The following is a 16740-nucleotide window of genomic DNA, read 5'->3' on the forward strand; positions in this document are numbered from 1 at the left end:
ATAGAAAAATGAGAAGGCGATTTCTCAGGCACTACAGTCTTACAGCAAGTATACCCTGTATAGTTCACTCTCAGACCATCATGGCGTCCGTCTCATCTTCAATCTAGATTGAGCTAGATCACGTGGAGATAAGCACCACCCGATAAGCCTTTGGATTTGTGCTTCTTTTTGCCCGTCGCGGTCAACCACTCCAGCATTCGTGAATCTTCAACACCCACTGCAGGCCCCAGTGGTAAACACACATCCAACATGTCATCTCCCTTGATCCTTCTCCCCGGGGACGAGATCCCATCAGAATACCTCCCATCCACCAATTCCGCGCCATTGAGACTTGGCCCCGGTCTCCGTCTACTTTCGCAACCGCCCTCTTCTTCCCCTCAAGCATCATCTTCCCCTAGCCATGTCCTCACAGCCACACAAGCCGGCATTCTCTCCACAGACACCAAACGGAACGCTGTATCTATCCTCTCGACTCCGAATCGCCGCTACATTCCTACTGTTAATGACCTGGTCATCGCACAGGTCCACCACTCCAGCGTGGACTATTTTCACTGTATGATCACGCCGCAAGCGCCCCATGCGGTACTGGGACAGCTATCCTTCGAAGGTGCGACGAAGAAGACTCGGCCGATGCTGAAACAAGGCGATCTGGTTTACGCGCGTGTGCTCTCGGTGGGTCTGGGCGCGGGCGCGGAGGTTGAGCTGGCCTGTGTGAACCCTGCAACGGGCAAGGCTGAACCTGGAGGACTCGGTCAATTGAATGGGGGAATGGTGTTCGATGTTTCTACTGGCATGGCTGCTAGGTTGATGAGGGCGAGCTCATCCTCTTCGGGCGCACAGGATGGTGTGGCCGGGTTGGTAGTGTTGGAGGAACTGGGCAAGAAGTTAGAAAAATCGGGCGGCTTTGAGATCGCCGTGGGACGAAATGGTAAAGTCTGGGTCGACTGTTCTAGCGGAGGCGAAACTTCCGTCAAGGCGACAGTAGCTGTGGGACGGTGTCTGACTACGATTGATGAGCACGACTTGAATCCGGCGGATCAGAAGAAGTTGGTATCGAGGATATTGCGGGAGATGAAGATTGAGGTATAGATGTGCTTTGTCTCTTAATGATTGATCGTGTGATAATACCATGCATTGTTTGATGATTCTTGCGAGCGATAATATGTAGCAGAAGTGTGGGTACTAGCTGTACATACGTTGGTGTATTGTTCTCGGCCTGGTATAAGCAGTAGAAACTTGTGACCAGCAGAGCAACCTCTTCGAGAGGGAGCTGGAGTCTCTTCTATACTAAAGTGCTTGCAACACCACTTTTATGTTCTATGTATCGCTCCGGGTTTGCTATATCTGTAATTGACAGCGCTTCCTTAGAGTTTACCTACCATGAGAGATATGAATGTCAGTTTCATTCAAGTAAGGAAGAACCCAGAAACTCTGATAGCAGTTGGGCATGTCAAGTATCCACCCCGTATAGGTAAGAATACAAATGGGAGATTCTCACTTAAACACAGTACTCCATTGTCGCCAGTCACAATTTCCTTCGATACTGCATAGATAATAGAGGAGGCAAACCCTTAACTGTCTTCTTTTCATTTTCTCAAGGGAAACAGAAGGACTAGAAGCGTTCGATCAGTAAAGATAGAGAAAACAATTTGGATAACAAGCCATGCATTCAGCTTCCAAAATATACCTTACCACCAGCAGTATATGTGCGGGCCATCTGTAGCATATATAGATATTCTCCATGTACTTTCTACTTTCAAATTCATTAACTCCTCAATGTGCGTCAGGATACATTATGCACTTTTGGAAATTTGTGCTCTTGGGTTGTAATAGATAGTGTAAGAATGCGGTTCTATGGCTCTGTTGCCCAATTCACATCATTGTTGTGCTTGCCACCGGCACTTGATTACTTAAATAGTTACATTCGTTGAAGATATATATTGCCTATTAGTATCTTAGCACTGTGCTATTATTTGCATCGGACCTGACTCAGTAAGAAAATTTTCAATGATCCATGAACTAGTAGTATTCCACCAGCTCTTCTACAAGTCAAAGACAATGGAGTAGGGGGCTTGGTTTCCAGCAGCCAAAGAATATGGCAATATCAAGTATCTAGGGCAAGTCCGGAATGCTACTATGATCGACACTAAGATCCTGTCGGGCCCCACAAATGGCTTTCCCCCACCCAGTCTAGAGAGGTCCCACAGCCCCGATACAACCCCGAAGCATTCTAAATACTACATAGCAGGCGTCAGCTACAGAGTTAAAAGAAAGAACTACACCTTCGATAAGAGGCAAGCAGTCGAGGAAGTTCGCCAGTAAAACCCACTTGAACAAACCTTCTAATTTCCGTCGTCATAACCCACCATCAGGTCATGGAAGACCTGTCCGACAGGAAAAGCTCTCAAAGTATCGACCAGGTGGATACCACCCAGTCTCCCTGGGAGACACCTTCAAGGATGATCGCTATCAAATTCACCATAAATTGGGTTGGGGAGGGTTTTCCACCGTGTGGCTTGCGTACGATAAAGAGTGAGTTTGTTACCAACTGTAACGTCTACATGTCTCTACTATAAGTAACGGGTTATCAGGAAAAACCAATGGGTTTCAGTGAAGATCATGAGAGCACATACCTCCCAGGGCTCTCGAGGACTTTACAATCTACAGTTATTAGCAGACCGTTCCCAGGGAAAGCCGTCTGCAAAATACATTGTTTCCGTTTTCGACTCATTTACTCATCAGGGCCCTAATGGTACCCACTTGTGTATTGTATTCGAATTGCTCGGTCCTTCTGTCAGTAAGTTTGTTGATGACTACTACTCCCTTGGGGATGACCTTGAGATGGACATTATTCTTCGGATATGTCGGAGCAGCTTCTAGAGGCTATCAGCTTGATTCATGAAGCCGGTATGGGTCATGGCGGTACTTCACCCACAAAGACTATGCCACTACGCTACTATACTGACACAGACAGATATAAGCGGCGGAAACATCGCGTTCAGCTGTACCAATTTCTCGCACGCCTCGAAAGAAGAGCTCTTCGCAGTCATCGGATCTCCAGAAGTAGAAGAACTAGCTCGACTCGACGGCAAGCCACTAGACAACAGCTTACCGAAACAATTAGTAAAATCCGCAGAATGGGAAACCTGGGTAGACGAAGATGAAGAAGATATTCGGATTCTCGATTTTGGGGAAGCGTTCCTGCGGGGGAACGAGCCTAAAGTACTTGCTCAGCCAGGGCAATTGCGGGTCCCTGAGCTGATTTTCACTGATTGCTTTGATTATCGTGTTGATTTATGGCGCGCTGGCTGTATGGTAAGTACCCCATTTCTGCCTTTTCTGCAGAGAATATGAATTTGACATCACATTGAGATCCATGCATTCATGTTTGGGTCATATCCCTTCCAATACCTAGGCGAAGATGAAGTCCTGGTCTCACAGATGATCCGCTTTGTGGGGAAGTTGCCGAAGGACTGGCGGCCGATATGGGAACGCATGAAGATGAACTTTAAGCGTGGTTTAAAAGAATCAGAAGGTGAGTAAATAAACCATTGTGCTTCCATGATAGAAGGCTTGTTTACTAATTGCCTTGAAAGAAGTTGAGGTGTCTGAACTAGACAGGAGGCTCAGTAGAAGGGATCCGGACCCGATACTTACTCGTCTTGCCTTAGTCATTCGGCAATTGATGAGATTTGTACCGTCGAGTCGAATAAAGGCCTCCGAGGCACTTGCTCTCTTGAGGTCAGAGCAGGATGCAGATTATGATACTTAAACCAATACACATTTTCTACATGAGATCCACGACGAAGATGAGCGCGTTACACCTTGTAAATGCATGCGTGTTAGTGTAATTGTAGTAACTATCTGCAGCGCAGCAGGTGAATTATGAAAATCACCGGTGCTTAAGCATCAATGCTGTCTCTACTTCTAAGGAAATAATTTACAGACAATCCTTTCATTTACGACTTATGCCTGCATATATAGTACTCACTCTCCTTGCCACTGGAAGGCATTGATAATAGACATCATTCTTCGAAGTTGGTCAGGCCCTTCACTGGGGTTGCAGCCGACGAAAGTGGCAGACTTGCCTTCCATTTTCTGACTTTATCAATCGGAATAGTGGCGGGGGACACTGAACGTCTATGTCCGTTGACTGCTACAGCGTCTTGATCTCTCCTCAAGGCTGAAGTGTCAACATTCTTTTCACCAGCAGCACAGTATCCTGTAGCTGCAGAATCTCTACTAGGTGCCTGCGCAATAAGATGTATCGATAGTTTCGTTCGAGTTGAAGAAGAGGGATGGATATACTGGTTAAAGAACTCGAGTATATCTTTCCTCGTAAGTGGTTCAATGTGCTCCACCTCTTGATATACTGGAGTTTTGTTCGACCCAATTAGTCAATTTACAGGGCAATTGTTGAATGAGTCTGATAGTAGCAAACATACCCTGCTCAAAGTCAAGCACCTCACTCATAATATGAGTCCAAAAACGCGACGTTTCTTGGTCCAAATTCTTCAATTTCTCCAAGATTCTGTTGATCAATCCGACCTTGTGCTCTTCAAACATCTCGTCAGTCATCGTGCGCAACTCGTGCGCAAAGTTTTCCAAAAACGCATCACAGCGCTCTTCGAGGTACTTAAATTCCCTCTCGCTTTGCACGAGGATGCGCCACGTACCAGTCGTTACGTAGACTCCTATAGCCGAGTTGACAATATATCCGAGTTGCTCTTTTGTGCGCAGTGTGCTGAAGCATGGTTCTGTGACAACCTGGGAGAAAAGTAGCAACTTGGCTCGTTGCGAACGATCCGAGACAGAGCCGACTGAGATGATATACTCGAGACAATGATTGACGTTATCCGGGTTCTTTAGTACCCGCTCGTAGAGATAGTTTGCCCCGCTTGGTAGCGCAATCGTGCGGCGGGATGGCCATTGGCTTTTTGGAAATGGACGTGGGCGGAGTGTTGATTCCACAAGTTTTGTTATACCTAGTGCATCTTCTTTATATAGGTTGCCATGCACGAGGACCTCGATGTGCATTTGTCGCAGCAGCTGCGAAATATATGCACGTACATCTTCAGCTGTCACTGCTGGAAGTTCCTCGAGTAGCTGAGACGGAGCCCAGGATCTTTCGTTGATCAACAGGCGCGAGAAAGTATTGATTTGTCGGTACGGCTCCAGGTAGTCAAAATTCTTATATGCTTTCCACACCCTCTCCTTCGCCACGTCGAATTGCTCTTGTCTAACTTCCAAATCTCTTACTGCGAGTAATACTTTCTCCAAAAGCACTGACATCTTGTCGTGGAAACCCTTCAGCTCTATAATTAGTCCCTGTGCGTTTTCGGACATTCTGTAGCTCAAACCGGCCTTATCCGCATTGTAAGCGTATTCATCAAGGCTGTCCTCGACCAAATCAACGTATAAACGCGTCATGACAGCATGCATTGGTGTGAGTGCGATCGTGGGAGACCGAAGAAGGATCTTTATATTGGCTTTGGGCGCCCAGAACTGGTCATCCTTTTTGAACCACACACGGACATGGTCGTCATGACGGATTAGCGTAGGCTGGCGAGCTGGTTCTGCGACATCCTTTCGTTCAACATCAAGTTGTTGAGGTATAAACTCGTTCACAGCTGGTAAATGAAGTCTAGGGGGTCTCTCTGGAGTTGGTGCCTGTGCAATTGTCCAAAGCTCTTGTATGAGATCTCTGGGAATCTTTTCGAGCTTGTATTCAGTCCCATACCATTTTTCCCTTTCGTTCCAATCTTCCGGAAACTGTTGATCGACAATAAATAATCGAAAATTATCAGGGCGTAGGTGCGATAGACCACGCTGGATATTTTCCGGATCAAAGTTGCGAATGAGAGGATAGCTGAGTAACTGCTCGCGTGGTATACATGTGTTCTGCATGAGCTGGGCTAGACCGCTAACAGTTCGGGATGGAGGGCCTTTCTGCATGAATTTGAATTCCACCTCAGCTAGGCGGCTTATTTCATCCGATATCCAGGCAGACGGTGGGTTCTCTTTCAGCATAGCAATATATTGGAAGACAATTTTTATGACCTCCCGGTGTTGACGAACGCCCTTCTCTGTGAGCCTCACGTCGATACAGAAAAGTGCTGAACCAGGGCACAAAGCAGAAGCCCCAGCCGACAAAGAGTCCGCAAGACCCAGCTCCTTCAGATAAGCAAGAGCACTACCAGGACCTCCATGGCCAATTAGATGCTCCAGATATAGACTGGGATGGGAGTCGACGAGAGCTTCTTCATCGGGGTAGGTGAAATCAATGTTTAACTGTCTTTGCTCTGTCACTGGTTTAACGAATATTTGTGTCGTGAGCTCGGATTCAGTTAAGACCGGTATACCGTCCCACCTCAAACGGTGCAGATTCTTATTCGGTACTTTAGAGAAGAGCTCCTGAACCCAGCCCTCTAACTCCTGCAGTGGTTCTTTACTCAGAACGACAAGCTTCATACGGTTCGCCGAATAGTGAGTGTCGTAAAACTCGATGAAGCGCTTCCGAATATCGACGCCTCGCGATAGCGGCTCTTCATACAAGCACTGATAATTGCCGGTAGCAAACTTAACAATGGGATGCTTTTCATTAGAAGTGCTGCGGCCCAGTTGTTCAAGGCGCCAAGTGTCGCTTTGGAGATTCTTCTTGTTTTCTGAATCCATAGCGCGCAGTTCGCGATCTAGGGTATCGGCGAGAAAGAGTGGTTGGATAAAGAACTGCGAGAAGCGATCGAGAGCATCATAGAGAGGTGACATATTCTTCGAAATTGGAACATTAGGCCCCTTTTTGTTTGCGGATGACCCGGAACTATTGGATTTTGAACTTGCAGATAGTTCGAAATAGTAATTGGTCGATGTCGAGGCCGTATAGGCGTTGGAGGAGCCACCATACTTGGCCAGATAAGTGCTATATTCGGTCTCTTCTGGATACTAGACAGAAATTTTAGTATTGGGCTACTAATAGCTCTGCATATCGTCTGTTCACCTTTTTCGTTCCCATAAAACACAGATGCTCCACCGCGTGCGCGGTCCCTGGCAGATCATCCGGGTCGCTGAAGCTACCAACATTGACATCCATAGCAGCGGCAGCTTTGTCAGTGTCTGGATCGTGTATCAAAAGGACTTCTAGTTGATTGGGTAATCGAATCACTCGGTATGAGCGATTGTCCAATAGCGGCTTTTCCATTGTGTCCGAAATGAGCTCAACAGAATCGAAACGAAGCGCTTCTCCCATGTCTTCCGTCTTCAAACTGTACGTGATAGCTCTCTTTTGATCAAAGATACGCGAATTCAATGCGCTGTGACTGGAAATTGGAGCTGCAGTGGTCCGAACTATGCTAACCGAGACGGAGATCCGCTGATGTATCTGAGGGACTTAATGAAATTCGCGAGTTGAGCGGTTCCATCGACAACTGATTCTGATATTATAGAGAGGATATAACAACAGAGGCGAGTAGAGGACTGGTCAAATGTTGCGTGCAGGGGCAACAAAGTTGAAGAAAAGGAACTATACAGGTCAGCAGTCTGGCGCACACAAGACCAAGCCACTAATGCCACGCCATACAATGGAACCCGTGCAGACTTGACTTTACGCAACCTGTGTATTCTAACCCCGCTTGTCCACTTGTTCCTTCCAAATATCATTCGGAACAGCCCGACAGTTCCTTAGAAATAGCGCGGATGGCACGGCACAGCAAGAATGCCGAATGAGATGGTCTGGTGGGATTCCGACCCTAGGTGACCAAGAAGATCTAGAGTGCATTCTGTACTTATGTCCTTCGGTCATGCTAGACCAAATTTTGGCTCCATATCGGATCACTGAATTTGCAATTGACGCGCGATTTTATGATGGAGGAATAAGTACTGCGGGTGGGACGCTTCCAGTCGCAGTCGCCGCTCAGATTAGCCCTAGATTCTTCATATTATTCTCCTCAAGACATGCTTGCCGTGGTCGTCGGCTTCACTTTTATCGTATCATGGATCGTTGCTTCATTCCATCGCAACCACAATTCCAGCTTGAAAGACATTCCCAATGCTCATTTCTCCGCCCCCTATTCACGCCTGTGGTTGCTGTCGCTCCGATGGCGGAATCTGGAGAATCGGACTCGAATCCATCTCCATCGTCGCCTTGGCCCAGTCATTCGAATTGGACCCCGTGATGTGAGCGTGAATTGCATTGATGATGGGGTTCGCACAATCTACAGCAGCAAGTTCGACAAAGATGAGTCCTTCTACCACGAACTGTTCGACCAGTAAGTTCCTAATGCATTCGCAACTCCCAGATTGAATGACACATGTCGATATCTAACCGATTCCAGGGTTGGCTACATGGTCACTATGACAGGAAACGACGAGCACAGGGAGCGTAAACGTATGCTTTCTCGCCCTTACTCCAATTCGTACATTCTCAACTCTCAAACCCTGGGCAGTGTCCTCTCCCGCATATCGAGTCACCTTAAAGAGAAAATGACAGAGTGGGCAAGCAGTAGTACCTCCGTCGATGTCTATCAGCAGGCGAAATGCTGCACGCTTGACGTTGCCTCAGGGTGGCTCTTTGGCAGTGAGAACGCGACCGATACTTTACGGGACCCGGGATTTGAGAACGATCTCACAACGTTGGCCTCAGCTGCGTCCAAAATAGTTGCCGTGCGGACAACCCTCTACTGGCCGTTTGCCTACCTTGCAAGCTTGATCGGCAACAGGCTGCCCAATCCCGATGCCACTGTTCGATGGCAAGCGTGGCTCACACGAGCGATCACAGATGCCTACAGGAGGCATCCCACCAAGCCTTCTTCCACCGCAAGCCTGTATGACAGTTTTTATGATGCTTTCAAAACCGCCAACCCCAAGATGCCGCGTAACGAAATGGCTTCTTACATCGCTGTTGAGTGCGATGATCATCTTTCGGCAAGTCATCTTGGCCTGGGAACGTTACTGGCATATACCATGTACGAGCTATCGAGACATCCAGACTGCCAGCGGGCGCTCCGGAAAGAGCTCCTCAGTCTGGCCGAACCTAGCGATCAGAGCCTGGCTCATCGCCTTGCGGATTTACCCGTGCTTGATGCTGTCGTTACCGAGACCATGCGGACACGGGCACCCTGTCCTGGCCCGTTTCCTCGTGTCGTGCCGGACTCTGGCTGCCGGCTCGCCGGGAAATTTGATGTCCCTGGCGGCACCATCGTCAGCTCCTCTGCCTGGGCCCTTCATTTCAACCCGTTTACTTTTCCGTCCCCGGAGGAATGGCACCCGGGTAGATGGCTCGAAGCAGATGGCGACACGGTCGCGGAGATGCGGAAGTGGGTTTGGACCTTTGGAAGCGGCGCGCGAGTATGCATTGGCACTCATTTCTCCATGCGTGGTATGTCCCACTTCTCCTCGATCGAAGAACGTGCTGACAATGTAATCATATCAAGTCATAAAAGAGCTGCTTGCAACAGTATATACGGATTACGAGACTTACTTGGACGATGAATTCACAGGAAATGTGGAACAGGTGGATGCCTTTTCCGCGGGTCCTATTGCAGGTTGTCTACAGCTGAAATTCAGACAGCTCACATAATTGACGCCATTGAAACACTTATAAATTAGCTATCAACCTTTAGAAGTTGCTTATAGAAGTAGCTGTCTGCTTGAGTGTAATTGGGGCCCGCACAGCAGTAGCGCTGACCGTGAGGATAATGGCTTACGGGTTGCCACGTTCGACATGAGTAATCAGTTTGCGAGCATAGACATGAACAATGTAGTCCCTCAATACTGCAGATGCTTCCACTCAGCATTTTCTTCAAATAATCAAACGCACCTGTTATTGATGATCACCAATGTAAGTCTGTTGATCGTCCAGCCATCCTAAACAGGTTGTCCCGGTGAGGATTTGCTATCACGTAGGAGTCCATACACATATCCATATCACAATATGGAGAAACATGTGACCACAGTCCAGAGATAAGAGCTCTAGAACGTTGCGCCCCTCAAATTTGCGACCTAAACAAAAGAAAAATCACATCATTGGTTCCATATTTGGGATCCGGTAGGTTTCAATCCAGCAATGAACACACAAGCGTGTGCGTAAGAAACCCCTTCCTGCATGGTCTTTTCGACCAAAGCCAGACGCTAGACTCAATCAAAGCTATCGTCCGTCATATGCTGTGGGTTGATTGTAACATACCGCGTAGATACTCCCTGTATTCTGTATTGAAGTGGAAGGATGCTATCAGGTTATGACCCTGGCAAAGAATCCTTCCGTCGGTGGGCCGTCGGAGTCCCAACCCCCTCCTCTCCTTTCTCCGGACCTATCTATTCCTATCGATGTAGGAAGTGAACGTAAAAAGTGGAGATGGTGCAGTGGAGTGTCAGAAAGTACTACAGATCAACAAAGGGTCAATCTCTCGTGGGCGTTACTGGTCCCTGTCAGCAATTAGAGTGGAGATAGCGGAGGGGGGTTACCCGGTCTGTTTCCACTACATATACGTGTCTAGACTTGTTTGCTATTCGACTTCGTACATTTTGTGATGATAAACAGTATGACGGAATCAAAGCCGCCGTGATGTGCCCTCGACTTGTAATGGCGAGCGATATTGTCGTCCACAATGATTGGGAATGCTGTCTGTTTTCTGGAGATGTTGAACATCTCTTGTCTCCTCAAAGCAATCCTATCTTTGTGAAGTGATTTACTTCGCAGGCCTGCGAGTGCAGATATATTCATATCTACATGTGAAGAAAGCGAAGATATGTAGTGCCTCAGCGAAGAAAGAAAGCCCAGAAAGAAAAAGGGAGAAGAAGTAACATTACTGGTAGCATTGCACTGAACTGTGCCTAGGCACTTACGAGGAACTAGTAACGTCTGGTTCGTCATATCTAACTTTGAATTGGCTATCCACTACAGCGCAACGAATACTTCAACTTGCGTGCACAGATATTGTATTGTCCTCCCAACAAGACACGAAGGCAAGCTAGTATTCTTATATAACAAAGGGATGGCACATAGATCCGGCCAGACCTTTCTCCCTAGCATCCTTCCTTCCTCCATTTCCAAGTAAGACGACACAGTTTAGTGCTTCTCCTCCACATTGGCAATGTTGGATCTGGCGGAGTTGAATTGAGCCCGGAGCAAGTTGAGCTTCAAGGGCTCTTCTTCTTCGGCCTTGTCGGCGGTCTCAGCAGCGGCGGGCACCTCGGGCTTGAACAGGTTCTGGACTTCCTGCATGGCCTTCCAGGGCTGGGCTCTCTCCTGGGGCGCGGTAGAGGTGGATTGAGGCTGTAAGGCGATTAGTTAGGTATGCTTTTGTGTGATTGAAAATGTGCGAGGCGCTTTTTACCATCTTGAAGGGTGCTTGTCTGGGAAGTTTGGATAGTAATGTATGAAGATGTTCTTGTCTGAGACTGGATTGACAATATTTGTGGATGTTGGCGATGGTCAGAGGAGCTTATATAGCATTCGAGACGGATGTACCCCAGTTAGATCCGCGATTGACCAAGTTATCCACAACCATACGTACTCGCTGCTTGTGCATGAAGCCCGTGAAAGCACGCGAGTATGCATGAATCCTAATGCGAACGCAGTGATACATTCTACTAATGCTGATAAGCCATATAGTATGTGATGAAGCTATCTACGGAGTTTGATCGTCCATATCTCCCCTCCCCTCGTGTCTCAACCCTGTCCGAGCGCTTGCTTGGAGCTGTGCCTTGAATGTCCATTATTCCAGGAAGTTTCGTTCAATCGTCTATACATACTTCATCAAGCGTGTTTCACTTGCTCGTATCTTCTGCCGTATCTGGGATCCCATAGCCTTCTTCGCACGGTGATAGGCTTGCATAAATGCCTCACTTTATTGCGGACCTCGTAGCTCAATGTTCAGAAGGATCAAATGATCCAAATCCCTCGAAGCTGTGCAGTACACTGCGCTCCTTGGTATCATGCATCTACGAAATGGCATCATTACATAGCAGCTAAGATGAGGCGATCGATAACCATGCACATTCGTCCCATGCGCAAGCTAGTGTCGTAGGCACACAGTCTTCCTCTTCAATCTCGCGAAACCTAGATATGTTGATGCTTGACAGTTACCAACTCCGGATAAGCACTTGGCATCCGCAAGACAAGCACCCCAAGACATATGCCAAGCATCCTCGGCTGGACCAGCATCTCCGCACGCCAAGGTTGTGGCGCAACTGATCTGCATTGACCCTGACGACTTGTGTTACCCAGTAAATGGATATGGAGGGTACAGAGAAGCTATTGTTACACAAAGGTGAGAATTGATCGGCGTAAGCGTACAAATTCCATTTGATAGTGCTTCCAAGCAAAAGAAACCAGCATCAGGTGTACGAACAGCAATCTGCCCCAGAGCGGACCGCGTCGCTAACCGGTCGTAGACAGCAAGATAAGAGCATTATCTATCTACGACGTGAATGATGTGCTGGCTATTACTACGCTTATTGAAGGCTAGTGCAGAATGTTGTGACAGCCGGAGAGAATTGCAATCTACACTGGAATCGGAACGAATTAGACCAAGCTGCATTGGTTATCAGCATCGCGCAATGCATCACCCCCAATCCATACCGGTCAAACATTTCGAACGATGAAGGATGCAGTCCCAGCCTTCTGTTCACAGCACGGCTCACGCGCTATGCAGAGTGCTTCTTAGACAAGACTACTAAATGATGAGATGTAATCGGCACTTACATCTCCGAGGAGCATCCCACCGAGATACAACTTACAGATAACAACTGAAACGTCCGATATCTACAGTGTATGAACGAGATCCCAATCTAGCGCAACACGTCCAGTTACAGCGCATTAATGTGCAGCTGCAGTAAAGCCTCTTTCAAGGTCTCATGAAAAGAAAGTCTCGATGCTCATGAAGACCACCTGCGTGGGTCATACCACCTAGATAGTGATAGATAGGCTTTCGGGCCGCTGCGGATTAGGGTGGGTCGTCTCATGTTGTAGAAAGTACGTATCTCCAACTTCGGTCAGCTATGTAAGGAGATAAGCGCCTTTTTAACCAGTTACATGTTTGACATGGGGAGCTTGGGCTTACCTACGTAGTAGACATGGCGCAAACTGTACTTGGTATGAAGCTATGGATACTACAGTAGATCTTATCGCACGGAATGACTATAGTAACCGCCTCACTTGTTTGTCGTATTGCAGATGAGGGAATTGATTTTCGAGTCAACGGCATGAAAGGTATCCTGTTTGAAGTGTGGATCATCTTATTCTGGCCCCCGAGTACGTAGTATAGCCGGTGGGTCATAGCCCTGATTCGCAAGAAACTGCGGGGTAGTCGACTGATTTGCCCTGAACTGCGCTCAGGATGCATTCCTTCATCTCGGTGATGTGTCGTCTTGTCTTGCCTTTCAATACGGAACCGTAAGGTCGTGCCCCGAATTCAAAAAGCAGTTGGCAATTGGGTGTTGCGGCAAAGAACTATCAAGAATCGCACCCGCTGCCTGTCGTTGGATACTGGACCTCACCCCTCAGAGAACACTCGAACAAGAGCATTATCGTCGAAGATGCCCTTACCAGGAGAAATAAACGCTCCCACTTCCATCGACACAGATGAAGACACAGTTCAAGCAAAGATCCAATACCTCGCCAAAGACGAGCAGCACCAACATGTGAAGCCATACTACCTGCACTTTCAGTATGAATCCGACATTGCTCCAACAAACACTGCTGCAGATGACCGTATAGTTCCCATTCATAATACTCGAAATCTAAACATTCCGTCGAAGGAGATGTTCTCCAAGTTTGGGTTTACTCAATTGCATCTTGAGTGTCCATTGGCCCCGGAGGAGTATTACTATGACAAAAGAGTGGAAGAAGTCTTATATCCTCAGTACAAATTGCTTGCGCGGGAATTGTTTCCGGATGCTGCGCGGGTTGAAGTACTAGAGCATGCTGTAAGTAATGCAAGAGACCTCCAGGGTTTAAAAATTAAGCTGATAGACTGGAGAAAGACTCGCAAACGACACCCTTTGTGGCTGTCTGAGGGTATAGAGCGGCATGAGCTTGATACGAACCAACCGAGTGATTATGTGCATATTGGTATGCCCTATTCTATTGTACATACAACCAAGACTGATTGATTTGGTCCCCTCAACATAGATATGACGGCCTCCTCGGCAGCAAAATGCAGCATCAAGCAGTTCAATATCCACCCGAAGACTTATTCCAGATTTATCGTTGTAAAGTAATATCTATCCCCGGCCTTCCCATAGAAATTGCACTCAAAAGAGCACTGGAGCTTACTCTTTATTTCTTCCAGCCTATGGAAACCAATCCGCGGCCCAGTATACGATTTCCCAATCACAGTATGCGATCGCCGTACAGTAGACTACGCATCGCAAACCACAGCAATGGACATCGTGGCCCGGGACTATGTCAATGAGAATACTCGAATATACTATGACGAGAACCACAAATGGTATTACTGGCATGGGTTGAAGGCTAACGAGGTGATTGCCTTTGTGCAGGCGGATTCTCGGGCTGAGAACAGTGCAGGTATGATCTCTCCCTATCATTATAAACTAATACAGGGTTGTTGCTGTAGAAGATATTGATACTGCAAATGTAGGAGTCCCTCATACGGCGTTTAAGGATCCTCGGAACAGTGACAGTACGCAGTTGCGGGAGAGTATTGAGGCGAGGGTATTTGTTTATTTCGATTAAATAATCTCAAGTATATTTGATGGGAATGGAGTATATACAACATTTACTATGGACAAACACGAATCAATCAAATCTACTACTAATGTATTTACCGACCCTCCCTCCCAAACCGCTCCTTACTTCTGAACCAATCCCCATATATCATCAGCGCCCCCAACGGCGGAATAAAAGCCGCTGCAATAAAAGCCAGCACCGTATTTCCCCACCCCTGACCAATACTATCATACAGAGCCGGGCCGATCAAGGGCAAGAATGCTCCCGCGATAGCTCTGAGGATAACCCCAGCAGCGATAGCAGAAGCGCCATGAATCTCATACGTATCCACAACATAAGTCTCAGCCGGAATGGCAGAAAGTGTCATGCTGAAGCCAGCCAGGCACGCTCCTATAAGTGGGACGATAAACTGGACATGATAATTCAACGTCCATCCGTAGATGATGAATCCCACAGGGAGGATAACAGCAGCAAGAAGCAGATGTACTAGTCGCGACTCAGGCTTGAATGCGTCGCCTTTTGTTTCTTTCTGACGGATGACGTAGCGGTCGGAGGTAAAGCTGTAGAAGATCAAAGCAACGGTGTTGCCGATGGCGAGACTGAGGAATGTGAGCCCGATGGAGCCGCTGGTGAAGGTGTTGGGGTAGGTCGATTCCATGGATTCTGTGAGAGTGGCCATGATTAATGACACCAGAGCGTAGGTTGTGGCCATGTATGTCGTTGTCATGATAAGGATGGGAGATCGGAAGAGGATCTGCATTGGCTTGATAGCGCTTTCAAGCATAGTAGATGCATCGATCCGGGCTTGATGCTTAGACTGGTATTTCAGGTTGATGTTGTTGTCTGCGCCCGCATGCTCACTCTGTAACCGCTCCGCCTTTCTCCTCAGCAGAACAACCGTGTACGTTTCTCTCAGCACAAAGAGTAAAAGCAAGCTAAAGAATCCCAGCACAATAGCCGCCAGCCAAATGGACCATCGCCAACCCAGGTCTTCGGCGATATACGCGCCCGCGATAGGCGAGATGAAATCTGCGATCATCTGAGTGCCCATGACTATTGCCATGGAGCGGCCAGTTTGTTCCATTTTGAACAAGTCGCCGACGATGGCGGGGCCTAGGGTGAGAATTGACAAGAAGCATCCCGTTAGGAACCGGAAGGCAATCAGCATGGAGATGTTGGTGCTGAGCGCGCTAGCAACTAAGCAGAGCAGCGCGAGAGAATTCCCTATATGGAAGACTGGGAGCCGCCCGAATCTCTCGGAGAGCGGCGCGATAAAGAATGGGCCGATTCCTTCGCCGAGTTCCCAGATTGTGACCAGGAGGGTCTGGTCGACTTTACTGTGTGAATGAAATTCGTCGAGGATTTCGGGTGCTGTGGGTACGATTGTCATTGTCGAGAAGACACTGAAGAATTTGGTTAGTCCAATGAAGCAGTAGTAGACTGGCGAGAGATGATAAATCAATAGTTTACCTGACAAAACCCATCCATGAAACAACAATCACAATTAGCCATTTGTGCACTGGCGACCAATTCAACGGGTTTTCCGGATCATCCTCGTCAAAGTCCACGAGAATGACGTCCGGATCGCTATCTTCGCTGGCATCGGCATTTTCCAATGGCCGTTCGTCGGCATTCTTTTCCTTCTCGTTATCCACCGCAGTCAGGAACTGCTCTTTGTGTGACGAATTGTGCGGCTCGAATGAGGATAATATGGGGACCGGGTGGTTGATGGCCTCATCGATGAAAGACATCGCTGCCGAGCGGACGGCATGCGCAAATAGGTTCTAATCTGCTACTGAGACAGCAGGTAGGAAAAGGCGCATAGCGACAATTTTAGGGCCGACATAGTTTATCACGTGGAGAGACTAATGCGCAACCCATATCCGGGAATAAGGTGTAGGGAAGCCTAGAATTAGCCTTAAGCATTTATTAATCAGAACGTATGGGCAGACGTAGTCTAGTCCCCTGAAAGTTTCCATAATCTTACACGTTATTTAACTCGGCGACGTATTTCAAAGTAAACATTCTTGCCCAATAGGGAATTACTTTTAGTT

At 47.7% G+C, this 16740-nt stretch overlaps 7 protein-coding genes across 7 annotated transcripts; 4 read left to right on the forward strand and 3 right to left on the reverse strand.

Annotated features, from left to right (window-relative positions):
* The first annotated feature begins 17 nt into the window (after positions 1–17).
* On the forward strand, positions 18–1192 carry BO83DRAFT_376021 (exosome non-catalytic core subunit RRP40). Its single transcript, XM_025530609.1, has one exon. The coding sequence runs from the start codon at positions 250–252 to the stop codon at positions 1087–1089; it is 840 nt and encodes a 279-aa protein (XP_025391235.1). The 5' UTR covers positions 18–249; the 3' UTR covers positions 1090–1192.
* A 549-nt stretch (positions 1193–1741) lies between these two features.
* On the forward strand, positions 1742–3772 carry BO83DRAFT_386178 (kinase-like protein; the record flags this gene model as incomplete). The annotated part of the gene is made up of 8 exons (XM_025532658.1): positions 1742–1778; positions 1834–1838; positions 1960–1992; positions 2249–2532; positions 2592–2797; positions 2975–3315; positions 3373–3535; positions 3672–3772. The coding sequence occupies 8 exons, from the start codon at positions 1742–1744 to the stop codon at positions 3770–3772; spliced, it is 1170 nt and encodes a 389-aa protein (XP_025391236.1).
* Positions 3773–4025: 253 nt separating this feature from the next.
* BO83DRAFT_459862 (uncharacterized protein) lies at positions 4026–7246 on the reverse strand (the record flags this gene model as incomplete). The annotated part of the gene is made up of 3 exons (XM_025537190.1): positions 4026–4372; positions 4446–6942; positions 6998–7246. The coding sequence occupies 3 exons, from the start codon at positions 7244–7246 to the stop codon at positions 4026–4028; spliced, it is 3093 nt and encodes a 1030-aa protein (XP_025391237.1).
* Positions 7247–7809: 563 nt separating this feature from the next.
* BO83DRAFT_414986 (cytochrome P450) lies at positions 7810–9577 on the forward strand (the record flags this gene model as incomplete). Its single annotated transcript, XM_025534605.1, has 3 exons — positions 7810–8264; positions 8331–9373; positions 9429–9577. Exons 1-3 carry the CDS (start codon positions 7951–7953, stop codon positions 9572–9574), a joined length of 1503 nt encoding a protein of 500 aa, XP_025391238.1. The 5' UTR covers positions 7810–7950.
* Positions 9578–10959: 1382 nt separating this feature from the next.
* On the reverse strand, positions 10960–11582 carry BO83DRAFT_435126 (uncharacterized protein; the record flags this gene model as incomplete). Its single annotated transcript, XM_025535866.1, has 2 exons — positions 10960–11269; positions 11511–11582. The coding sequence occupies 2 exons, from the start codon at positions 11580–11582 to the stop codon at positions 11063–11065; spliced, it is 279 nt and encodes a 92-aa protein (XP_025391239.1). The 3' UTR covers positions 10960–11062.
* A 1951-nt stretch (positions 11583–13533) lies between these two features.
* On the forward strand, positions 13534–14692 carry BO83DRAFT_396505 (uncharacterized protein; the record flags this gene model as incomplete). The annotated part of the gene is made up of 5 exons (XM_025533137.1): positions 13534–13923; positions 13981–14068; positions 14129–14213; positions 14289–14524; positions 14598–14692. 5 exons carry the CDS (start codon positions 13534–13536, stop codon positions 14690–14692), a joined length of 894 nt encoding a protein of 297 aa, XP_025391240.1.
* Positions 14693–14780: 88 nt separating this feature from the next.
* Positions 14781–16460, reverse strand: BO83DRAFT_414987 (bicyclomycin resistance protein; the record flags this gene model as incomplete). The annotated part of the gene is made up of 2 exons (XM_025534606.1): positions 16157–16460; positions 14781–16089 (listed from the first exon to the last, which is right to left on the reverse strand). Exons 1-2 carry the CDS (start codon positions 16435–16437, stop codon positions 14781–14783), a joined length of 1590 nt encoding a protein of 529 aa, XP_025391241.1. The 5' UTR covers positions 16438–16460.
* Positions 16461–16740: the final 280 nt, after the last annotated feature.

Source organism: Aspergillus eucalypticola, assembly GCF_003184535.1.
Source record: "Aspergillus eucalypticola CBS 122712 chromosome Unknown BO83scaffold_5, whole genome shotgun sequence".
NCBI lineage: Eukaryota > Fungi > Ascomycota > Eurotiomycetes > Eurotiales > Aspergillaceae > Aspergillus > Aspergillus eucalypticola.